Source organism: Canis aureus, chromosome 7, assembly GCF_053574225.1.
Source record: "Canis aureus isolate CA01 chromosome 7, VMU_Caureus_v.1.0, whole genome shotgun sequence".
Classification (NCBI taxonomy): Eukaryota; Metazoa; Chordata; class Mammalia; order Carnivora; family Canidae; genus Canis; species Canis aureus.
The window spans coordinates 70,894,553-70,920,846 of record NC_135617.1 but is presented as its reverse complement, the minus strand read 5'-3'; the positions used below and the strand labels follow the sequence as shown (position 1 = coordinate 70,920,846).

Sequence of the window (26,294 nt, the reverse complement as noted above, 5' to 3'; positions counted from 1 at the left end):
ATATTTGAGTTCTGTCACTATGTGGCCTTTGCCAAAGACTCTTAATCTTTTTGTATCTTAACTTTTTCATATGTATAATGAAGTTAATAATAGTGGCCTTGTTTACCTCATAGAGTTATGTGGGGACAAAATGAGAAAAAGTATATCAGACACTTTAAAAATTGCTGAAATAATAGACACAAATACATTTGAGGTTAACAACTTACAACACAAGAGGAAATTTTAATATCAAACATAATTAGTACAGTGGTCTTTTAATTTAAAAGCAATTCATGGTTCTGTGCACATACGATTGATTGGAATAAAAAGTTTGCAAAATATTCTATTTATGTAATCTTGTAATTAAAAAAATATTATTATTATTATTTTTTAATCTTGTAATTTTTAAGCCAATCTCCTATTGGTGCAAATTTTAATTATTGTGAATAATGATGTGATAAACCACTTAATACATATGCCTTAAAAAGTTCCCTTTTTTTCCTTAGGAAACATTTCTAAAAGTATAATTTCTTAGTAAAGGATGTGCACATCTTGTATTCTGAAACATATTGTCAAATGCACTCTTGAAAAGTTAAACCAAGTTGCCTTAGTACTAATAGGGCATAGAAATAGAAATATGGCCAACACCCAAAAAACATACTCTGCATATTTTTACAATTTTTCATAAACATATAGCTTTAAAAAAAGCTCTTCTTCATTTTCCTTTGATTAACTAGTATTTTTGGATTTTTAGCATTTATTGATAATATTACCTGTATCTTTTGCTTTATTTTTTCCCCCAGAGATCATTGTATATTGAGGCTATAAAGTTTTTATGCTGTATAAATTTTGTTTTCTTAATTTCTATTTACTTTTCAGACTTGTTCATAGTGGTCATTTTTACATAGAAGTTAAAAAAATGTAGTCTAATTAATCAGACTTAAATTATAGTTTCTGTATTTTACATCATTCTTAGAAAATAATTTTTTTTTTTATTTTTTTTTAGAAAATAATTTTGTTTGTTGAGAGTACTATAAGATTTTAGTTTACAAAGTAAAAAATATTTCATAACACACGAGTTACCTACTAATCATTTTTTAATTAAAAATAGAAATATAATATGATCCAGTAATTCTACTACTGGGTATTTACTCATAGAAAATGAAGAAACTAATTTGAAAAGATATACACCCCCCATATTTACTGAAACATTATTTATAATAGTCAAAATGTGGAAGCAGCCCAAGTGCAATCAATAGGTGAATGGATAAAGACGGTATGGTATATACATATATATGCAATGAAATATTACTCGCCATGAAATCTTGCCATTTGCAACACAGATGGATCCAGAGGGGATTATGCTCAGTCACATAAGTCAGACAGAGAGAGACAAATACCGTATGGTTTCATTTATATGTGAAATCCAGAAAATAAAACAAATAAACATAAAAACCCACACTTCTAAATACAGAGAACAAACTGGTGATTTGTCAAAGGGGAGGTGAATGAGGGAGTGGGTGAGTGCGATGAAAAGTAAAGCATAGGGAATATAAATAATATTGTAAGAATGTTGTTTGGTGACAGATATGGTGACTACACTTACCACGGTGAGCATTGAGTTGTTGAGAATCACTATGTTGTACACCTGAAAATAATATCACATTATATGTCAGTTATGCTTCAATAAAAAAGTCAAGTCTTGATATGAGACAGCTTTATAATGTAGACATTAATATTGAAAACTTTTCAAACTTCCAAATTTAGACTTGTGCATTTTTATAGAAATCAGGCTAGTGTCAAAAAAAGAGAATAAAATCTGAAGTCAAAAGAACTGGTTTAAATAAATTGGTTTATCATTTAACAGTTAAGCAACATAGGAAATGAGCCACTGATCTATTAAATATATTAAAGAAATTACCTACCTAGCCATAAATTGTTATTTTCTGGCACATAATATATCTTCAGTAAATATTTGTTTAAAATTTAAAAGGATATTTCATGGTTGAAAAATATTAATTATGAGAAGTTTTGAAAAACAAAGAGGTTCAAGGACAAAAAATATCACTCACAGTCCCACAACTCAAGGATTACCACCCTTGATTCATTTTATTCTAGATCTAGATGCTTAGATTGTATTTTAAATCAATCAATTGGGATGGCCTGGGTGGCTCAGAGGTTGAGCTGAGCGTTTGCCTTCACCTCAGGACATGATCCGGGAGTCCTGGGATTGAGTCCCGCATGGGGCTCTCTGCACGGAGCCTGCTTCTCTGTTCCTTATGTCTCTGCTTCTGTGTCTCTCATGAATAAATAAATAAAATCTTTTAAAAAAATCAATCTTTTTTTCTTTCTTTCTTTCTTTCTTTCTTTCTTTCTTTCTTTCTTTCTTCTTTCTTTCTTTCTTTCTTTCTTTCTTTCTTTCTTTCTTTCTTCTTTCTTTCTTTCCTTTCTTTCTTTCAATATTGTGAAAATGTCAATGTTACCCAGGGCAATATACACGTTTAATGCCATCCCTATCAAAATACCATGGACTTTCTTCAGAGAGTTAGAACAAATTATTTTAAGATTTGTGTGGAATCAGAAAAGACCCCGAATAGCCAGGGGAATTTTAAAAAAGAAAACCATATCTGGGGGCATCACAATGCCAGATTTCAGGTTGTACTACAAAGCTGTGGTCATCAAGACAGTGTGGTACTGGCACAAAAACAGACACATAGATCAGTGGAACAGAATAGAGAATCCAGAAGTGGACCCTGAACTCTATGGGCAACTAATATTCGATAAAGGAGGAAAGACTATCCATTGGAAGAAAGACAGTCTCTTCAATAAATGGTGCTGGGAAAATTGGACATCCATATGCAGAAGAATGAAACTAGACCACTCTCTTTCACCATACACAAAGATAAACTCAAAATGGATGAAAGATCTAAATGTGAGACAAGATTCCATCAAAATCCTAGAGAAGAACACAGGCAACACCCTTTTTGAACTCGGCCATAGTAACTTCTTGCAAGATACATCCACGAAGGCAAAAGAAACAAAAGCAAAAATGAACTATTGGGACTTCATCAAGATAAGAAGCTTTTGCACAGCAAAGGATACAGTCAACAAAACTCAAAGACAACCTACAGAATGGGAGAAGATATTTGCAAATGACATATCAGATAAAGGGCTAGTTTCCAAGATCTATAAAGAACTTATTAAACTCAACACCAAAGAAACAAACAATCCAATCATGAAATGGGCAAAAGACATGAACAGAAATCTCACAGAGGAAGACATAGACATGGCCAACATGCATATGAGAAAATGCTCTGCATCACTTGCCATCAGGGAAATACAAATCAAAACCACAATGAGATACCACCTCACACCAGTGAGAATGGGGAAAATTAACAAGGCAGGAAACCACAAATGTTTGAGAGGATGCGGAGAAAAGGGAACCCTCTTACACTGTTGGTGGGAATGTGAACTGGTGCAGCCACTCTGGAAAACTGTGTGGAGATTCCTCAAACAGTCTTTCTTTCTCTTTCTTTCTTTCTTTCTTTCTTTCTTTCTTTCTTTCTTTCTTTCTTTCTTTCTCTCTCTCTCTCTCTCTCTCTCTTTCTTTCTTTCTTTTCTTTTCTTTCTTCTTTCCATAGTTGTGGCCTAAGTATAATTGCATTCTAAACAATTTAATGCTACGTTTCATTCTATTAAAAGCCTTTTTCCATATTATTGCAAATTGTATGTAAACAGTTTTAAATGTGCTATGATTTTTTTTACATTGTAAATACACCATAGTATTTCAGATTTATATTATTTGTGAGAGGGAAAGAGTACATACTTGCATGGAACAGCACATTGTAATGAATGTGGAAGATTTAGTAACTGTTATTTATCTAGAAATATTTGCAGTGTCTTTGCAAGGTCAAGTTATATATATAATCTAAGGAAAAATATAAAACTGATATTGGTATTAAATTGAGTATTTGGTATTAAATTGGTATTAAACGGAGTTATCTGAAGAAGGCATTTAAGTGAGGCAATCCCTGTCCCAGGCATCTGCCCTGATTTAGAGGCATTTGGTAGCTTTTATTTATTTAGGGCTATAACGGCAAATCTTAATGATAGCAAATTTCATTATAATTATGAATTATTTTCAATAACTTCATTTTTTCGGTATTTTTTTTATTGGAGTTCGATTTGCCAACATATAGTAGAACACCCAGTGCTCATCCCGTCAAGTGCCCCCCTCAATGCCCATCACCCAGTCACCGCATCGCCCCGCTCACCTCCCCTTCCACTACCCCTTGTTCATTTCCCAGAGTTAGGTGTCTCTCATGTTCTCTCACCCTCACTGATATTTCTCACTCGTTTTCTCTCCTTTCCCCTTTATTCCCTTTCACTATTTTTTATATTCCCCAAATGAATGAGACCATAATATGATTGTCCTTCTATGATATTTTCAATAACTTCATAAAGAAATGACTGCCCTAGTTGAAAACTTATTTTCAAAAACATTTGGCATATACTAATCCTGCAGCTCACTGGAGTTCATTTTAAATGTACTGTTGAGAAGGGAATATAGGGGAAGGGAGAAGAAATGTGTGGGAAATATCAGAAAGGGAGACAGAACATAAAGACTCCTAACTCTGGGAAACGAACTGGGGGTGGTGGAAGGGGAGGAGGGCGGGGGTGGGGGTGAGTGGGTGACAGGCACTGAGGGGGACACTTGACGGGATGAGCACTGGGTGTTATTCTGTATGTTGGTAAATTGAACACCAATAAAAATTATTTTATTAAAAAATGTACTGTTGAACTGGATTTGCCAATATTTTGTTTATAATGTTTATATCTATACTCATTAGGAATATTGGTCTATAGTTTTCTTCTAGTGCCCTTAGCTGGCTTTGGTATCAGAGTAATGTCAGCCTTGTAAAATGAGTTTGGAAGTGTTTTCCTCTATTCAATTTTTAGGAGGAGTTTGAGAAGTGTTGACATTAATTATTCTTTAAATATTTCATAGAATTCACCATTGAAATCATCTAGTGCCGGGATTTTCTCTATTAAGAGTTTTTTCCCCTTTACTGCTTCAGCTAGTCAGTTGTATGTCTATAAGAATGTATTTATTTATTGTAGGTTATCCAAACTGTTGCATATAATTGTTCATAAAAGTCTCTTAGAATCTTTTGTATTTCTGCAGGATCACTTGTAATGTCCCTTCTGTCATTTCTGATTTTGCATCTTCTTTTGTTTTTAATTGAGCTGCAGATTGGTTAATTTTGTATATCTTTTTGAAAAACCACCTTTAGCTTTGTTGATTTTTCTATTTTTTTTTTCTGGTTTCTATTTCATTTATTTATCCTCTGATCTTTGTTATTTCCTTCCTTCTGCCAGCTTTGGCTTAGTTTTTTTTTTACCCCCTAGCATCTTGAAGTGTAAAGTGAGGTTGTTTATTGTCAGCCTTTTTTTCCTTAATGTTTTTCTTTTTTTTTCTTTTTTAAAGATTTTATTTATTTATTTATTCGAGAGAGAGAGAGAGAGAGAGAGAGGCAAAGACACAGGCAGATGGGAAAGGCAGGTGCCTTCGTTGTCAGTAGTTCTCCATTCTTTGATGTGAAAAGGGGCGGCACAGTCATTTAAACTTGATCCAACCGCTTTGCATCTTACAAAGTTAAACAGCTAAAAGAAGTAAAATAAGAAGGCAATGCTTGTGGAATGTACAGTGCATATTGGCGGCGCACGCCTCTTTATGATTTGCCTGCTTGCTTCTCCTGTTCAATCGTTTCTTTCGAAGGCAGTGGATTTTTCTCTTGCGTTTCTGTCTTCTTCAATTTCAATTTACCGAATTTCTCAATCTCAGCCATATCGGGTTTGTCAGACATGGTTGCAGAGGAAGCGGAGCGAGGCGCACTAGCGAGCTGGTGAGAGGAGAGGGATCCGGTCTGTGCTGCGGTCGCTGCCGAATGCCCTCCTGTATCATTCTAGGTTACTTTATTACCCCCAGGACACAGGGCTTCTCATTGTCATAGCAAAGTTCTCTATACTTAAGATCTGATATTTTGATTTCTGCTTTCAAAGTAAGCTTATATGGCAATCAATATTATGTGCATTTCACTGATAAATTGCCTAAAGTCCTCCAACTCTAATTGGATTTGAACTCTAGCAACCCATGCCTCTAACATTGTTTTATCCTCACCCTTCTCCCCAGCTCTGTGTTGATTTTTTTTGACACTTTAATCCTAAATCTTTTAAGTTTTACTTCTTTGACACTTTTTCTGTACATGATTTCTTTTCTCTTTTTTTTTAGAGAGAGAGAGAAAGCTAGTGAGTGTGGGAGAGGGGCAGAGGGAGAGCGAGAATCTGAAGCAGGCTCCATGCCCAGGACAGAACACAATGTGGGGCTCAATTTCATGACCCTGAAGTCATGTACATGCTTTTCAATTTCTCTCTCCTTCTTCCTGTTATTTTCCGCTGTCTGGTATTGTTTCAAACTAGAGAGGGTTTTTTTTTTTTTTTTTTAAATTAAAGATTTTATTTATTCATGAGAAAGAGAGAGAGACACACACAGGCGGAGGGAGAAGCAGGCTTCATGCAGGGAGCCCGACATGGGACTCGAACCCGGGTCTCCAGGATCATACCCTGGGCCGAAGGCCGCGTTAAACCTCCGAGCCACCTGGGCTGCCCTAGAGAGGGTTGTTAACCTATCTTTAGTCACAGACCAAGAAGGTAGAAGATCTGACCTGGGAATCCAGGTTTGACCACATCATTCTACCTCTTTCTGAGATTTATAAACAAAGGAAAAGAACATAATTTTCTTCCTTTAATAAAACAAATGCTTAAGAGTCTACTATGTTTTATGTGGTATTATAATATATACTGGGAGTGGAGAAATGAACAGAGGAATACTGTGCCTGTACTTGCAGACTTAACAGTTGAGTATAGAAAGGATTCAGGCACATTAATAAATAGTTTCATCAATGTGGTGGACATTCAGAATAAAGGAACATTCAGTCTATAAGGTATCAAAACTCTTTAGAAACTATTAAGATCTTCTTTAATGGAAGATATTTTGGTGTGCTGGGAAATTTGTCTTTAGTGACCAGTACTGTGCAGAAGAGCATTAACAAGTATATTAAAATCCTAAATTTGAAGGTAAAATTCTATATAAAATAAAATGCTGGAAAATACTTCCAATGGTCTTGTGTAGAGCATAGGCCTCTTTAGAATCCCCACAACACAGAATGTGAGAAACAAGTGTATTTGATTACAATGAAATTGTGTTTCTTTTAAGCCAGTACATCATAGACAAAGTTCACAGACATATAACAAATTGAGAAAAGATATTTTCAAATTATAAAAGTCATGAAAGATTAATATCCATAAAATGTAAGAAATGCCTGCCAAGTAATAAGGGATGGGAGCCTGAATGGAAACAATGGACAGAGAATATGAATAGACAACTTAGAAAGGGAAAGCCTGACTGGCTAGATACATGAACTCACCAGTAGACACTGAAAAACAAATTAACATAATAAGAACGTTTTCTTGTACCAACCAGAATGGCCAAAATTAGGATCATAGATAAAACAAAGTGCTCTACAGTATATGAGGTGAAGGGAACAGTCCCCCAACAAGAACCAGAATGTAGATGGTTACATTAGTATTGGAAAGCAGTCTAGGAATGAAATTAAGTATCTGTACATCTCATCAGTAGTACTGCTCCCAGTTATACCTTCTAGAGAAATAACTCACAAGATCTAAAAGAGAATGTACTCTCGATCATTAATGTGAGCTGAAAGTTGTAGTGACAATGCCATGTGTTGCAAGGGGAGTGAATAAATATGCTATAGTTGAAGTTACTGGGCAATAAATAGTATGCAGGACTTAGAAGCAACTAGTGAGTCCAAGGATACATTTTGAAAATATAGTTCAAAGCAACTAACCGGGTGATTATAAAGTGATATAAATAGGTCACAAAAATAAAGTGGTAAGTGAGAAAAGTAGGGAATTGGACTATTGCTTCATCAGTAGCCTTTTTCAAAAAAAATAAGTGAAAAGACTTATGATCCTCAAACAATACCACATTTTCTAAAGTGATAGTAGTAGATTTATTTTTTATTTTTATTTATTTATTTTTTTTTATGATAGTCACAGAGAGATAGAGAGAGAGAGAGGCACAGAGACACAGGCAGAGGGAGAAGCAGGCTCCATGCACCGGGAGCCGGATGTGGGATTCGATCCCGGGTCTCCAGGATCGCGCCCTGGGCCAAAGGCAGGCGCCAAAACGCTGCGCCACCCAGGGATCCCAGATTTATTTTTTAAAGATTTATTTATTTATTTATTTATTTATTTATTTATTTATTTGAACAAGCAGGAAGAAGAGCTGAGGGAGAGAAACAAGCAGACTCTGTACTTAGCAGGGAGCCCAATGCAGGGCTCAATCCTATGACCACAAGATCATGACCAAGAGCCTGACACTAAACTGACTGAGCTGCCCAGGCACCCCTGATAGTTGTGGATTTAAATACACAGTCCAACTCATTATTGATTGGATGTCATGGTGGGGTCACCAGGAGGATTTTTAAATGTAGAAAAGTAATATGAGCATATGATACTGATGAGTAGGATAATAAAGAGGGACAGATTAAAGATTCAGCAGGGTGGGATGATTGTTGGAGGTAGCCCCCCAAATTGATAAGAAGTGGGGAAATCCAGATCCTGGGGGGAGGAGTTGATCTTTATAATATATAATATAATATAAATTATAAATAAATTATATAATTTATAATATTACATAAAGTTAGTTAATTTTAAAGCAGCAGCAGGGTTTGAGAAGACTGACATCAATTCTGAAAGAAGTTCTGCTGTGGGTAAAATGCTATTGAACAGCATCCCATGCTACAGAGAAATCATTCATGAGAGGAAGATTCAACTGCTCCTGCAGACTTCATTTTTGTCTTATTTCAAGGAATTTCCACAACCACCCCAATCTTCACCAACCACAACACTATAATCAGTCAGCAGCCATCAACATTGAGGCAAGATCCTCCATCAACAGAAAGATTGTGTCTTGTTGAAAGTACAGATGATGGTTTGCATTTTTTTTAGCAATGAAGTATTTTTAAAAATTAAGGTATATATATATATTTTTAGACAAAATGCCATTGCATACCTAATAGACTGTAGTGTAAACATAACCTTTATATGCACTGGGACGCCAAAAAATTCATTTGGCTTGTTTTGTTGCAACAATCGCTTTATTGAGGTGGTTTCGAATTGAACCTACAGTTTCTCTGAGGTATGCTTGTTATTTTATTTGGTGGCAGAAACCTGACGATTATGTGTGAATTTTTTTTTTTTTTTGGTCTTTCCAACATGATGCATAGCTTCTGTGGAGAAAGAGAGATGTGAAGAAATTTTACTTTCAAAAAAAAAAAAAAGAAGAAGAAATTTTACTTTCATTTTGCATCATGAGCAAATTTCAATGGTTTCTGTGGAGAATGGGAGTGCAAGCTGATGATGGAAAGTTATGACCAGCTTTGAGTAAACACTTGAGGCTGGCATCTATGATGCATGATAGTTGGTGACATTCTCTAGTAGAACCTCCAGGTACTGAGTATCAACTTTGCTTGTTATTTAAAAATTTCTTCCCTCATTTTATACCCTTTTATTTTTCTATTTTCCTTGTTATGCTTTAATTTATTTAACTTAAAACTTTAGTATGTATTTTTCCTCTAGTAAGATATTATTATGTGTTACTACTAACTCATTTGATTTGGATTGGTAACATCCTTTTTAGGTTATTCTTTCTATAATTAAATGGCTTAGTTTCCAAAAATTCAGTAAAATTATTATTTTATCCCCTACTACAAATGACAACCAGTAAAGTCAATGATAGTCTCATGTACACTGTAATAATCCAATATATAACATAATTACAAATATCACAATGCAATGTTACTGAGAAGTTGTGTAGCTGTTGCTGAAATACAAGAAATATAAGTTTTGTTAGGCAATTATGGGTACAGCATATTTTCCCCAAATTAATTTTCCACTGGGGAATCTTATAATCAACAACAATAAGCACAATAACTTCTGCATCAATTATTTTGATACTGTCTTGACAAAATGGTCACTTAGAAAGTGTGTCAGATGCTCAGTCCTTGTGTCAGAAAGAAAGCAGTAACCTAGTTGCTGTGATATCCTTACTGTAATAAGTGAAGAACCTTTTTGTTTGCTTGTTTATATTGAAGCACAGTTGACATACAATGTTACATTAGTTTCAGGTGTACAAAATAGTGATTTGATAAGTCTATATGTTATGCTGTTCCTCCAACTAAGGAACTTTCTTTAATTACTTTTTTTCTTTTACCTCTTTTTTTTTCGCCTCAGATTTTAATTCCAAGATAGTTAACATACAGTGTTATATTCGTTCCAGGTATACAAGATAGCAATTCAACAATTCTGTACATTACTCATCAAAAGAATGTCCCTTCACCTATTTCACCCATTCTCCTAACCACCTCCCTTCTGGTAAACATCAGTTTGTTCTCTATAGTTAAGAGTCTGTTTTTCTGTTTCTCTCTTTTTTTTCTTTGTTTATTAGTTGTTTTTCTTCTTAAATTCCACATTTGAATGAAATCATGTGTGTATTTGTCTTTCTTTGATTGACTTATTTTACTTGGCATTATACCCTCTAGCTCCATCCATGTTGTTGCAAATAGCAAGGTTGCATTTGTTTTATGGCTGAGTGATATTTCATTGTATGCATTATGTATGTATGTATCTATCTCACATATATACATCTGCTTCCATAATTTGACTACTGTAAATAAAGCTGCAATAAATATAGGGTTACATATATCTTTTGAATTAATGTTTTCATACTCTTTGGATAAATGCTCAGTAGTGGAATTACTGGAGCATATGGTAATTCCATTTTTAATTTTTTTGAGGAACCTCCATACTGTTTTCCAGAGTGGCTGCACCAGTTTCCATTCCCAAACAGTGCATAAGGTTTTCTTGTATATTTCTATTTTTAGTTTTTTTTGTTTTAGCCCTTCTGATAGGTGTGAGCTGATATCTCAGTGTGGTTTTGATTTGCATTTCCCTGATAAGTTGTGGTGAGCATTTTTTCATGTATCTGTTGGCCATCTGGATGTCTTTTTTGGAGAAAGGTCTGTTCATATTTTTTGCCCATTTTTAAAGTGGTTTATTTGTTTTTTGGCATTGAGTTGTAAAATGACTTTTGGACACTAACCTTTTATCAGATATGTCATTTGCAAATATTTTCTCCCATTCAGTAGGATGTCTTTTAGTTTTGTTGATTGTTTCCTTTGCTGTGCAGAAATTTTTTATTTCGATGTGATCCCAACAGTTTATTTTTGCTTTGTTTCCTTTGCCTCAGGAGATATATCTAGAAAAATGTCAGAGAGCTATGGCCCATGTCAGAGAAGTTACTGCCTGTGGTCTCATCTAGGATTTTCTTGGTTTTGGGTCTTATATTTAGGTACTTAGTCCATTTTGATTTTATTTTTGTTTATGGTATAAAACATAACCCATTACATTCTTCACATGTAATTGTCTGGTTTTCCCATTACCATTTGTTGAAGAGACTCTCTCCCACTGAATATTCTTTATTCTTTGTTCATCTTTAATTGACTTTATTTCTGACCTATTTTGTTCCACGAATGTATGTGTCTATTTTTGTGCCAGTATCCTACTGTTTTGGTTACTTCAGCTTTGTAGTATATCTTCAAATTTGAGACTGTGAATTTGTCAGTTTTGTTCTTTTTTTAAAAGATTTTATTTATTTATTCACGAGAGACACAGAAAAAGGGGACAGGCAGAGACACAGGCAGAGGGAGAAGCGGGCTCCATGGCGGGAACCCAGTGTGGGACTTGATTCCGGAACTCTAGGATCATGCTCTGAGCCAAAGGCAGACACTCAACCGCTGAGCAACCCAATTGTTCCAGTTTTTTTTTTTTTCCAAGATTATTTTAGCTTTGAAGGTTTTTGTAGTTCCATACAAATTTTGGGGTTATTTGTTCTAGCTCTGTGAAAAAGGTTGCTCATATTTTGATAGGGATTGCATTAAATGGATAGATTGCTTTGGGTAGTATAGAAATTTTAACAATATTTGTTTTGCAAATCCATGAAGATGGGACATTTTTCCATTTCTTTGTTTCATCTTCAATCTCTTTCATCAGTATTTATAGTTTTCAGATGCTCAGATGCTACATGTCTTTCACTTCCCTGGTTAAGTTTATTCCTAAGCATTTTATTATTTTTGGTGTAATTGTAAATGGACTTGTTTTATTAATTTCTCTTTTTACAACTACATTAGTAGTATAGAAATGCAACAGATTTCTGTATATTGATTTAGCATCCAATGACCCTGCTGAATTTATTTATCAGTTCTAGTAATTTTATGGTGGAGTCTTTAGGGTTTTTTATATATAGTATCATGTCGTCTGGAAATAGTAAATATTTTACTTCTTCTTTACCAACTTAGATGCCCTTTATTCCTTTATCTTGTCTAAGTGGTGTGGCTAGGACTTCCAGAATTCTGTTGAATGAAAGTGGTGGGAGTGGACATCTTTGTCTTATTCCTGACTTTAAATGGGAAAGCCTTTCAGTTTTTACCCATTAAGGATGAGGTATCTGTGGGTTTTTCTTATATAGTTTTTATTATGTTGAAGTATATTTCTTCTAAACCAACTTTGTTGAGGGTTTTTATTATGAATGGATGCTGTACTCTGTCAAATGCTTTTTCTGCATCTATTAAAAAATCATTTAGTTTTTATCCTTTCCCTTGTTGACATGATGTATCATATCGATTGATTTGTGTATATTGAACCACTTGCATTCCAGGAATAAATCTCCTCACCTGACTGTGGAGAATGCTTTTTAAAAATATGTTGTCTGCAGCTTGCTAATATTTTGTTGAGGACTTTTGCATCCAAGCTCATCAGAGATATTGGTCTGTAGTTCTCTTTCTTGTAGTGTCTTTATCTGGTTTTCGTACCATGGTAATGCTGGCATCATAGAATGAATTTGGAAGCTTTCCTTCCTCTTCTATATTTTGGAATAATTAGAGAAAAACAGATACTAAGTCTTTTAAAAAAGTTTGATAGAATTCACCCATGAAGCCATCTGAACTTTGGTTTGTTGGAAGTTTTTTGATTTCTGATTCAATTACATTACTGATAGTCTGTTCAAGTTTTCTACTTCCTCTTGATTCAGTTTTGGGAATTTATATGCTTCTAGGAATCTACCCATTTCTTTTAGGTTGTCCAATTTGTAGGCATATAATTTTTCATAATACTCTCTTAAAATCCTCTGTATTTCTATGGAGCCAGTTGTTACTTCTCTTGTTTCATTTTCCATTTTGTTTATAGAGCCTTCTTTCTCTTTACTCTTTTTTGATGAATCTAGCTAAATGTTTATCAATTGTGTTGCTCTTTTCAAAGAACCAGCTCCTGGTTTCATTGACCTTTTCTGTTTTTTGTTTGTTTGTTTGTTTCTGTTTCATTTATTTATGCTTTAATCTTTATTTCCTTTTTTTCTACTACTTTTGGGTTTTGTTTGTTCCTCATTTCTAACTCCTTAGGTGTAGTTTAGGTTGTTGGAGATTTTTCTTGCTTTGTGAGGTAGGCCTATATTGCTGTAAACCTCCCTCTTAGAACCACTTCTGCTGCATCCCAAAGATTTGAAAATCCTGTTTTCATTTTCATTTGTCTTCATGCATTCTTTTTAATTTTCCCTTTGATTTTTTGGTTGATACATTGCCATTTTGTTATTTAGTCTCCAAGTATAATGTTCTTTTCAGATTTTCTCTTATGGTTGACTTCTAGTTTCATAGTATTGTGGTCAGAAAAGATGTATGGTATGACTTTTACATTTTGAATTTGTTAAGATTTTTTTGTGGCCTAAAATGTGATCCATTTTGGAGAATGTTCCATATGTATTTGAAAAGAATGTATTTTCTGCTATTTTAGGATAAAATATTTTGATTATATCTGTTAGATTCATCTATTCCAATGTGTCATTCAAAGTCATTATTTTATTTCTTGGTTGCTATTCTGTTTATATTATCTATCCATTGATTTAAGTGAGGTGTTAAGGTCCTCTACTGTTACTGTTATCTGTTACTATAGATTATTTCCTTTATGTTTGTTATTAAATACTTTATGTATCTGAGTACTCCCAAGTTGGGTCTGTAAATATTTACAATTGGTATATCTTCTTGTTGGATTATACTGTTTATGGTTATTTAGTGCCCCCCTTTTTTTTGTTTCATTAAAGTCTTTGTTTTAAAGAGTATTTTTGTCTGATATAAGTATTGCTATTTCAGCTTTCTTTTCACTTCCATTGCTTGATGAAGGTTTTTGCATCCCTTCACTTTCAATCTCCTAGAGTCTTTATCTGAAAGTATTCTCTTGTAGGAAACATATAGATTGATCTTGGTTTTTTATCCTTTCTTTTGCCTTATGTGTTTTGATTGGAGTGTTTCGTTGATTTACATTCAAAGTAATTATTGATAGATATGTGCTTATTGCCATTTTGTTACTTATTTTACATTTGTTTTTGTAGTTCTTCTCTGATCCTTCTCTTGCTATCTTACAGTTTGTTGGTTTTCTTTAGTTATGTACTTACACTTGTTTCTCTTTATTTTTTTCATATCTATTACTAGTTTTTGATTTGTGACTATCAAAGACTGGCATATAATATCTGCATATAACAGTCTATGTTAAGTTGAGAATTGCTTAAGTTTAAACCCCTATTTTTTTAGTCCTCTCTCTGCTCATGTTTTGGGTATATGGTGTCATACACTACATCCTTTTATTTTGCGGATCCTTTGACTAATTTTTAAGATTTTATTTATTTATTCATGACAGACAGAGAGAGAGAGAGAGGCAGAGACACAGGCAGAGGGAGAAGCAGGCTCCATGCAGGGAGCCTGACATGGGACTTGGGCCTTGATCCTGGGTCTCCAGGATCACACCCGGGGGTGAAGGTGGCGCTAAACCACTGGGCCACTGGGGCTGCCCCTAATTTTTATAGATATATCTAATTTTACTACTTTTGTGCTTCTTACTTTTCTTATTCCTGTTTATGGTTTTTCTTTTCCACCCAAAGTGTCCACTTTAACATTTCTTGTAAGGCTAGTTTAGTTGTCATGAATTCCTCTAACTCTTGTTTCTCTGGAAAACTATCTCTTGTATCTGAATAATAGCAGTGCTGGATAGAGTATTCTTGGCTGTATTAGCACTTATTTAGCACTTTGAATATACCATGTCACTCTCTCCTGACCCGCAAAGTTTCTGCTAAAAAATCAGCTAATAGCCTTATGATGTTTCCCTTGTGTGAGCTATTTTCTTTTCTCTTGCTTCTTTTTAAAACTCTCTCCTTTCCATTACTTTTTGCCATTTTAATTACTATTATCTTTTTTCTTTAAATATTTTATTTATTTATTCATGGGAGACACACACAGAGAGAGGCAGAGACACAGGCAGAGGGAGAAGCAGGCTCCACGCAGGGAGCCCGATGTGGGACTCGATCCCAGGACTCCAGGACCATGCCCTGGGCTGAAGGCAGGTGCTAAACCGCTGAGCCACCCAGGGATTCCCCCCATTTTAATTACTATTATCTTGGTGTGGACTTCCATGGGTTGAATTATTGGGGGGCTCTCTGTGCCTTCTCAATCTGGATTTCTATTTCCTTTCTCAGATTTGGAAAGTTTTAAGCTATTATTTCTTTAAGTAAATTTCCTGCCCCCTTTGTACTCTCTTCTCCTTCTGAGATGCCTATAATGTGAATGTTACTATGCTTGATGGTGTTGCTGATTTCTTTTTTTCTTTTTCTTTTTTTATTTTATAAATTTATTTTTTATTGGTGTTCAATTTGCCAACATATAGAAAAACACCCATTGCTCATCCCGTCAAGTGCCCCCCTCAGTGCCCGTCACCCAGTCATCCCAACCCCCTGCCCACCTCCCCTTCCACCACCCCTAGTTCGTTTCCCAGAGTTAGGAGTCCCTCATGTTCTGTCTCCCTTTCTGATATTTCCCACTCATTTTTTCTCCTTTCCCCTTTATTCCCTTTCACTTTTTTTTATATTCCTCAAATGAGTGAGATCATAAAATGTTTGTCCTTCTCCGATTGACTTATTTCACTCAGCATAATACCCTCCAGTTCCATCCACGTCGAAGCAAATGATGGGTATTTGTCGTTTCTAATGGCTGAGTAATATTCCATTGTATACACAGACCACATCATTATCCATTCATCTTTCGATGGACACCGAGGCTCCTTCCGCAGTTTGGCTATTGTGGACATTGCTGCTAGAAACATCAGGGTGGCTGATTTCTCTTAATCTATTTTCATTTCATATTCTTTTTTCCCTCCTCTGTTCAGCTGGATTATTTTCTAATACTCTGTCCTCCAGGTTGCTGATCTGTCATTTTGCTTTCTCTAGTCTACTTTTTCCCTTCTAGTATATTTTTAAGTTCAGTTAATGAGTTTTTCATCTCTGATTGGTTCTTTTTCTGTTTTCTGTCTCTTTGTTGAGGGTTTCACTGAGGTCCTCCCCTCTTTTCTCAAGTCCAGTGATTATCTTTATGGCCATTACTTTAAATTTTCTATTAGGCATTGGGGATCCCTGGGTGGCTCAGTGGTTTAGCACCTGCCTTCAGCCCAGGGTATGGTCCTGGAGTCCCGGGGTCGAGTCCCACGTCAGGCTCCCTGCATGGAGCCTGCTTCTCCCTCTACCTGTGTCTCTGCCTCTCTCTGTGTCTCTCACGAATAAATAAAAACATTTTTTTTCTATCAGGCATTATTTATCTTTGTTTTGTTTAGCTCTCTTGTAATTTAGCCCTGTTCTTTCATTTAGGACATATTCTTCTGTATCCTCATTTTGTTTAATTCCTGTGTCTGTTTCTATGTGTTAGGAAAGTTAGCTACATCTCCTGCCTTCGAAAGTAGTGGCCTTATGAAGAAGAAGAGGTCCTGTTGTATCCTGCAATGCACTGTCTCCTGTTCAGAATCTGATGTTTCTGGGTTGTCTCCTATGTGTAGTGCGTGTACCCTACTGTTGTGGGTAAGCCATGTTTGCCTTCAGTCCAATCATCTGCAATGGGTCTCTTAGCCTATTGTGGGCAGAGTTTGTTATCTGTGTTAGTGGGCCAGTCTGGAACTGCCCCAGGCTTGAATTGAATTAGACCAGGTATTATCCAGAGCTATGGCTACACCAAATTCCAGGGAGTGCTCTCTGTATTGTCCCCCAAGAAGCTTTCATTGGTGGGTGGGCCCTACAGTCAGATCAGATGTCCACCTCAGCCCATTGCTGGCTTTGCAGTAGAACTGGTGTGAGTGTGGTTTTCTTTCCTTCTCTCTTAGGCAGGAGTCAGTCTGAGGTGGTGTTGGCTTCTGCTGGGGCTCTTTGCACACTGCCATACTTGTGACACCACTTAGGATGGAGTCTGGCTAAAGGCATGTTGGATAGAATGGGTCCACAGGAGAATACAAGGGTGGGGCATGCAGTGCTAGCAAGGTCCGTGCAGGTTTATTGTGGGAGGCTGCATCTTCCTCAGAAAACTGCTGAAGCTGAGATGGGGCTAGAGGGGTAATATCTGCTGAAAAGTGCAGGGGTGGGTGCACTGTTAGTAAACTAGGTGAGGAGTGTTCAGACTGTGCTGGTTCCCACAGGTGTCTATATATATATACATATATATATATTTGTATATATATATAGGCTGGGGGTGTAGGGGAGGGCATTGGAGCCTGCCAGCCCTTTTATTCTTAGAAAAGTTTCCCAAAGATCCGTGCCCCATCAGCATATACTGTAAGATTACTGAACAGATCTGCCTTCTTTCCCCCATATACTCCAGGTGTTTTTCAGACTGCTGCTTCTCTGCTGTATCTCAGCAGGGCTATTTGTTGTACTGTCTCCTTAAGCAGGGACTCAGTTTCCTATCACCCTCTGGCTTTCCTAGAATCAAGCACTCTGGTTTTTAAAGTTCCAGGTGTTAAGTCTCAAGGATTGTAAGAATTTTTAAAGTTAGGCCCTCTGGTTTTCAAAGCCAAATACAGGGATTCATCTCTCACTGTGGGTCACTCATGTCTTGGGTGCCTAGTGCGGGGTTTGCTCCTCTTTCCTCTCCATCCCAGTGGTGTCTTTTTCTCCCAGGCATAGTCTCATAAGTCAGTTTGGTTCCTGACCTCTCTCTTTGATGCTACGTTCAGTTGTGAAGGCTCTGTTCTCCCAGTTTTGGGGTCATTTGCTGGATTATTTATATTGATGTGGGTGTAATCATGGGACAAGTTAAGTCTAGGGTTCTCCTACTCCACCATTTTCCCTGGAAGTTGTCTATTTCTTGCAGAGTTTCTAAAATATCTGTATCAAGTTCAGATTTTTTATAGTTTAGATATGCATTTATTGACCATATCTGTGTAATATTTACATTTTGGAGACACATATATAGGTGTTTATTCTTTTTCTATTTTTAAAAAAAATTTAAAAGGATTTTGTTTATTCGAGAGAGAGAGAGAGAGAGAGAGAGAGACAGAGACACAGGCAGAGGGCAAAGCAAGCTCTATGCAAGGAGCCTGACATGGGATTCGATTCTGGATCTCCAAGATCAGGCCCTGGGCGGAAGGTGGTGCTAAACCGCTGAGGGCTGCCCAGCTTTCTCATTTCTTACTCTACCTTTTCTAACCTATGGTCATCTTTGTCAGTTGCTATCCACTTATTTGAAAAAGAATATGTGATTTAAAGCCATGACTTTTTTTTTTTTTTGTTGTTGTTAATCAATGGAATTTTGGTCTACAAATTCATGGGCAAATGCTTCTTGATTGCATAAAAAATACTTAGAAAGATTAGGGATTTCATGAACAATTGAAAATAAATTGCCACTAGAGGAATCAATTACAGAATTTTATTTACCTTTGTATATTGAATAACTTAAAAATAGAGAACTTATTAGTTAGTTTAGAAAATATGTGGGAAATATCAGAAAGGGAGACAGAACGTAAAGACTGCTAACTCTGGGAAACGAACTAGGGGTGGTAGAAGGGGAGGAGGGCGGGGGGTGGGAGTGAATGGGTGACGGGCACTGGGTGTTATTCTGTATGTTAGTAAATTGAACACCAATAAAAAAAAAAAAAAAAGAAAATATTAATTAGGGAAGAACCTGTTGGAAATTATTTTAACTTATTACATTAATATATTAATAAACTATTTACCACATTTAGGTGGAATCTATCACCAGTGGCCAATGATTTAATCAGTCATGTCTTTGTAATGAGACTTTCATAAAAACCCAGACAGAGGGGTTTGGGAGAGCTTTCCAGATTGAGAAACCAGATTGCTTCCGCGTATCTCCATACTGGTCTCCAAGCACCAGGAAGACAGAAGCTCTTTTGTTTAGGACCTCACCCTATTTCTTTATCTGCCTTTTGATTTGAATCCTTTAGTATTCTTTGTGGTAAAGCAGTAATCTGGAGAGTAAACAGGTTTCTTGAGTTTTCTGATCCTATCAAGCAAATTAATTGAATCTCAGGAAGGGTTTGTGGGAACTCCCATTTGTAGCAGATCTGTCAGAAGTACATGTAACAATCTGGACTTTTGATTGCCATCTGAAGTGGGGGCATCTGAAAGGGGACTGAGCCCTTTATCTGTGTAATCTAATAGTATCTCAGGGCAGATAGTGTCAGAATTGAGTTGAATTGTAGGGCACCCTGCTGGTGTTCAGAGACTTCTTGGTTGGTGTGGGAACCTCTCCCCAACATTGGAAATTTTATACAGAATCAGAGTGTTTTGTTGAACTATGATTACTATACAGATATACTCAGTAATGCTCTGTCATCCTAAACATTTTTTCCCTAATATGTTGCTTTGATTCTAATGATTTGCTGAGGATGCTCCAGAAAAGAGGAACCAAGGAATTTTCAGAAGAGATGAGACTAATAATTAGTAAAAAGTCATTTTAAGAGTTGATGCATCTTGGAAATTTCATGTTCTTTCATTTTGAAAGAACTCTGTGGAGTCAAGTTAATTGCTTTTCTGGGATGTAACTTTTCTATCCGAAAGAAAGAGAAAATGAAATACTTTATGGTATGATATTATTGCATTTAAACATTGGATCCTGTTTATCTCCTTCTACCTTTTTTCTTTTTGCAAAACCTGGCCTTTTTTTTCTCCATATAGATTTCTCTGCTATTCTATTGTAAAAAGAATTTTATTTGTTGTTTGGTATATGCTGTTTTAGTTAATTGGTTCTGGCAGACTTTTAGGAATCTCCAAAATTGCTGATTATGGAGAGGTAAACGTTGTAGAAGAAAAACAGTTAAATTGAGATTTGTAAGGTTCTACAGGATAAATTTTGGCCTCCCCTATAATTCTCAGACTTAGCACCATGCTGTATTACAGAAATTCAGTTATAATAATGCTGATTATATATTTATTGTTTTCTTTCTTTGTTCACTGTCTCTGCAATGAGATTTTAAGAAGTTCCATAAGGGCAGATGCCAAGTCTATTTCACTTAGTACTATCACTGCGCCTGGTATATAATGAGTCCTAAGTAGATACTGAATGAAGGACAACAATGTGGACTAGAGCCTTGGAGTGAGAATTGCACTGGAGCTATAGATAATGGCAGTTAATATCACAGTTGGACTTACAGATGTGGAAGAGGTTGCTCAGGCAACTGGGGAGGGGAAGAATCTCATGAAAGAGTTCTGAAGGAGCACAAACATTTAAGAAATAGGAAGAAGGTCAGAGTAATAGTGATATTGATACAGGGCAAGAGAGGTGAGAGGAAAATAAAGAGAGTCCACTGTGATGTCAGGGGAAAGAGTGCTATAAGAAAGAAGGAGTGGATACCAAACGAGATTATTCAGAGGTGAAGTGAAGATTAAAAAACATGAAATCACATTAGCTTTGTGTGGTAAGTGGAGATGGAAATCAGGTTGTGGTAGACAGAGAAGTGACTGTTCAAACAATAGAGGTAAGGAGTAAGGACAACTGATAAGTTTAGCTATGATGTAGAGGAGAAAGGGCATGACTGGGTTGGAGGAGGTAGAGATAGGTCATAGAAAGATTTAAAAATTTATATAATGATGTTGACATGTTTAAATGTAATGGGTAGGGTGCCTGAGTGGCTCAGCAGTTAAGCATCTGCCTTTGGGTCAGGTCATGATCCTGAGATCTTGGGATCAAGCCCCACATCAGGCTCCTTCTTCAGTGGGGAACATGCTTCTCCCTTTTTCTCTGCCTGCCTCTCCACCTGCTTGTGCTCTTTCTCTTTCTTCAAATAAATAAAAATGAAATTAAAATAAATGTGAATGGGTAAGATCCAACAAAAGGGAGAATTTGAAGATATGGAAAGGCAGACATTTCAGGTCCGCAGGTCTCTAAAGTGGGTAAAGTGGCATGGGATATTGAACCCAGTGAAGGAGTTGATTTTTGAAAGGTAGAGTATTTCTATCCTTGTAATGGGAAGAGAGAAATGAATGTATTTCATTTGCAGATTATTTGGTGGCAGAAACTGAGGGATAATATCTGATGTTTTAAAATATCTCTGAAATATGCGGCCCAGAATTTACTGAGGAGTATCGCAGTGATATACTTTTTTAAAATTTTTATTTATTTATTTATTTATTTATTTATTTATTTATTTATTTATTTATTTATTTATTTTTAGCATGACTTTGCTTTTGAAAGCTTCTGTAGGTAATGGGAGAACAAGTTGCTTAGGGAAATATAGAATAATTGTGATACAGCTTCTAGTATTCATCTGATTTTAGAGTCTATGAATTAATGGTGTTACTGCTATGTATGGTTATATGATATTTCTAGCAGAACACTGCAATCCATTTGTAAGTGTGCAGAAAATGTTTGAATTGAGCCATGAGGTGATTTTGTCAAGCTGTTATGGTGTCAGGGGTAATGAAGACTTTCTCCTCTAAGTTATAAATGGACTAATCATGTAATTTAATTGGAGGATAAAGGAACTGAAGCTCCAGGAATGTTAAACAACAATGGAGAAATTAGAAGGATCATGAAATTGAAGACATCAGCAGAGTCAAACACTGACATGTGTAGAACCCAGTGATAGAGCTAGAAGGTTAAGTGTCTCAGAAGTCTGATGCTTAGGGATGTTGAGAATATCCAAAGGTAGCCACATGAAAGGGTGTCCGAGGTGAATATTTACATTCCCTGGTAATGTGGAGGTCTATCTTTAGAGTTGGGGATATTGGCTGAGTCATCTACCTGAATCTGAAGTCATTTAGGATGTCCACTAGACTTTCAGGGGAAAGTAAAACAGTGGGTCCTTTATCACTCAGAGAATGATGTGAGAGGACCATGAAATTAATAGATATACAAGAAAAGGGGTAGGTGGTTGCACTGCTAGGATTAAGGAAACAGATATCTTATACGTGGCAGGGATTTTTTATTTTAACAATGACCTTGTCATATTCTAGAATTGTCATATTCTAGATATGACAATGATACTGATGATTCTTGGGAAAATTACTGACTCAATCTTTTTAGTAAAGCTTAGAGCTGCTCCATTCTGTATTAAAAGCCAGAATCCCAGTCAGTCAATATAATATGTTCCTCTACTTAATCTCTTCCAGTTTCAACAATCCTCCAAGTTGATTAAGCTAGTCATTAAATCTTTTGAAAACAGGTCCTTCTCACCTCCACTGTCACTGCCCTTATTTGGTCTGCAGGTATGGATGTGATATTTCTAGTCTTCACCACTTCCTGGAGTTGTTAGCTATCTGGATTTCTCCCCCTACTCTTAGCCTCCTTCAGTATGATATCCTACCTTGACTCTATCCCTTGTATACTAAACAAACATTGCTAATATTCTGCCTGCTTGGCGTCATGGTGAAGCCCATATGCTTTTCTTTGAGGTCTGGTTCACTTATAAGCTGGTCACATAATTCCATGTGTTCTCTTTGAAAGCTTTCATGTAGAGAAAAAGTAACTCATGTATTGTTGGTAGGAATGTAAAGTGGCACAGTAATTATGGAAAGCAGTACGGTGGTTCCTCAAAAAGTTGAAAATAGAACTACCATGTGAACTAGCTATCTATCTATGTGAACCATAGAACTATCTTATGATCCAGCAACTGCCTCTCTGAGTATATATCAGAAGGAAGTGAAATCAAGATCTTGAATACATGTCTGCATTCCAGTGTCCATTTTAGTATTATTCACAATAGCCAAGATACAGAAACAACTTACATGTCCTTTGACAGAGGAATAGTAAAGAAAACATATATGTATACAATTAAATGTTATTCAGCATTAAAAAAAAAGGAATTTCTGTTATTTGCAACAACATGGATGAGTCTGGAGGGCATTATGCTAAGTAAAATCAGCTGGGCAGAGAAAGACAAATGCTGCATGGTATCACATGTGAAAATCTAAAAGAAACAAAATAAGAGTCGGTTTCTTAGAAACAAAGAATAGAATGGGTTGCTAGGACTAGGGAGAGGGGACAATGGGGAGATGTAGGTCAAAGGGTACAAGCTTTCAGTTATAAGAAGTTCTGAGGACATAATGTACCTCACGGTGGGACTATAGTTAATGAATGGTAACAAATACTTTTGAAAGTTGGTAAAGAGGATCTAAAACATTCTTATCACACACATACAAAGAGTTAACTGTGAGGTGATTGACACGTTAATTATCTTGATCTTGGTAATCATTCACAGTCTTGGTCATTAGTCAAAATGTATATGTATATCAAATCATCATATTTTGCACTTTAAATTTTTACAATTATATTTGTCAATTATTTCTCAAAGTTGGGGGAATTTTTTAAATAAAACTCTAATTATGCTTTTTATTTTTTTTTATAATTTTTTAAAAAATTTTTATTTATTTATGATAGTCACACAGAGAGAGAGAGAGAGAGGCAGAGACACAGGCAGAGGGAGAAGCAGGCTCCATGCACCGGGAGCCTGACGTGGGACTCGATCCCGGGTCTCCAGGATCGCTTTTTATATAACTTTTATAAGATTAAGACTTATACCATAACCTATTATGTTCTTAATTAGGCCCCACACACTTCCCTGTCCTATTCACTCCAGCCCCACAGTGGAGATCAGATTAAATTCTATGGATTTTAGAGATCTTTTTATTATAAAAGCCTTTTGAATATTTTTTTCTATCTTAGTTAAGATAGGAGCTAAGTATTGACTGACTTCCAGGATATATATATACTGCTCACTATCTACCAAATCTGACAGGTTTCTGGTCAATAGTTGTTTGCTCATTTTGTAGTCTTTTAAGTTATTGTATTACTTCAGAGCTGTTAATATTGTTAACAATGCTAGTGCTGTACAATTTTGAAGTCTGCCTTCCCAAAGTTCATATTTATGGTAACTTTTAGATGTGTCTTCCTTATTTACCACAACATCTAAGTTTATGTGATCTTTTGCCAAAATTTTAATTATTTTCTCTTACTAGTACAACCTATTTTCTTTGCATAAGTTAGGTTGGGAGTAGTACTCCTATTTGCTTTTTCTACCCATGGTAAGATGATTAAAGTCCATTTGAATTTGTTTAACTTTGTTGTTTCTATTTTCTTACCCCACTTACTTTTATTTTCTACTATTTTTCCATTCCATTAGAAAAATGGTATCCTTTCCAATTATACCCTATCTATTTTGATATCCAGGAGAAATATGGAGATGGCCAGTTCTTCTATTCACTTCCTTTATTATCTGGGCTTCTGATATACTTTGGGGAACTAGGTATAAGGTTTATAAATTTCCTTATGATTTTTCTTCCTCATTTCTTCTGTTTCTGTTTTCTTTACCCAGTTTTAACTCATTTTATTTAAATTCTTTGAATATTTTCTTATTCCTCTTCTCAAGAACATAACTTGATACAATGGTAAATGTTTTCAGCTTAACTTTTCTACAAATCAGTGAAGTTTGGCTTCAAGGTAATTATTAATAATTTAGTAAAATTCTTATCTTGTGCCCCAATGACAATGACAACCTTCAAAGTTAGTAGAAGGCCCATAGGACTATAATAGTCATTGAGTAGTGAAGTTACAAATAAAATAATGTACTTACCAATAGGTGGTGCTGCTTTTGTTGAAATATAAGCATAAACAATTATTTGTTAACTTACTATTGGACAACACATTTTCCTCTTAATCTTTCAACAGTAATCTTATGAAATGATACCCAAGCAGCACAAACACTTTTGCAATCATTATTTTACATCTTTAAATCCTGGCCAAATGGTTCTTTATGGGGTATGTGCCATACTTGGTGTTAAGATCGGAGAAAACTGTGGTGAGATTCTCATTTCATCACCCACTTGCTGTGGTGGCCCCTTTGTGACATCCCTGCTGTGTGAGAAGCTTATGACTAGGACTCTTTATTGAAAGGGAACCCATTACTTTACCCTATTTCCTATTTTTAACTTTGACCAACTTATTCATTTTTTCTTCCTGGCCTCTCAAGTGATCTTTCTCTTTATTCTCAAATGTTGACTCTTTTCTACATAGGTTCCATTCTATATATTTTTTTGAAAGTAGTTCTTGATTGTTTTGAGGAATATATCCTCTTAGTTACTTAGTACATTTAAGTTTTTCAGCAAACTGTGGGCAATCTCTAAAAATTCTCACTAATGGAAATGAAGACATAATAAGAAATACTAACAAGAAATTTCAAATTTGCCAGAGAAATAAAATTGCCATGGAAATTTTAAAAATCTTCATGCATTTATTTCTCCAGAAACCACTTGTATTGAGAAATAGAAAGACAGATTTATTACCTTAAGGACAGATCTATTACCAGTTCCTAAACCATAATCAGATATGAGACTATAGTTTAATTTGCAGATTACACTAATACACTTCTTTGAATTATTTTAATATCCAATTTCCTTAGAGTACCAAAGCTTCCATAGCATTTATTAAGGCCTATTTAGGAATCACACATTGATTTGCAGTTTGTTTACAGTTATAAAATTAAAATTTCTTTCTTAATTAGTAAGTTTTTGAGTATGAGAGAAAAGGCAAAGGATATTTAATAAAATTAATTTTAGCAGCATTGGACATAGATGCAAGTGGATTCAGCCAAAGTACACCACAGCCAAAAAGTGAAATGACCTTGGAGTAAAGACATGGAAAAGGAACTTACCACTGGCTCTCCCAACTCTATCTGTAATAAAAGCAATGAATAAATACAAAAATTCTTCAATGTAACTTTTTCCTTGAATACCAAATACATACATTATACTGATTGATTAACATGTGCCCAGGCATTGTTTCAAGTGTTTAACTATTTTAATA

The 26,294-nt window shown here is 35.5% G+C and overlaps 2 protein-coding genes across 2 annotated transcripts in view; both read right to left on the bottom strand.

Annotated features, from left to right (window-relative positions):
* The window catches only part of TSBP1 (testis expressed basic protein 1), a 194,843-nt gene that overhangs the window by 3,042 nt on the left and 165,507 nt on the right, over positions 1-26,294 (bottom strand). The window contains exons 35-37 of the mRNA XM_077902617.1: positions 26,143-26,163; positions 25,066-25,080; positions 1,586-1,627 (exon numbers count right to left, since the gene is read on the bottom strand). Of these exons, the coding sequence (XP_077758743.1) occupies positions 1,586-1,627; positions 25,066-25,080; positions 26,143-26,163 (78 nt within the window). The remainder of the gene's footprint in view (positions 1-1,585; positions 1,628-25,065; positions 25,081-26,142; positions 26,164-26,294) is intronic.
* Positions 5,474-5,935, bottom strand: LOC144316909 (thymosin beta-4-like). Its single transcript, XM_077902660.1, has one exon. It carries the CDS (start codon positions 5,844-5,846, stop codon positions 5,712-5,714), a length of 135 nt encoding a protein of 44 aa, XP_077758786.1. The 5' UTR covers positions 5,847-5,935; the 3' UTR covers positions 5,474-5,711.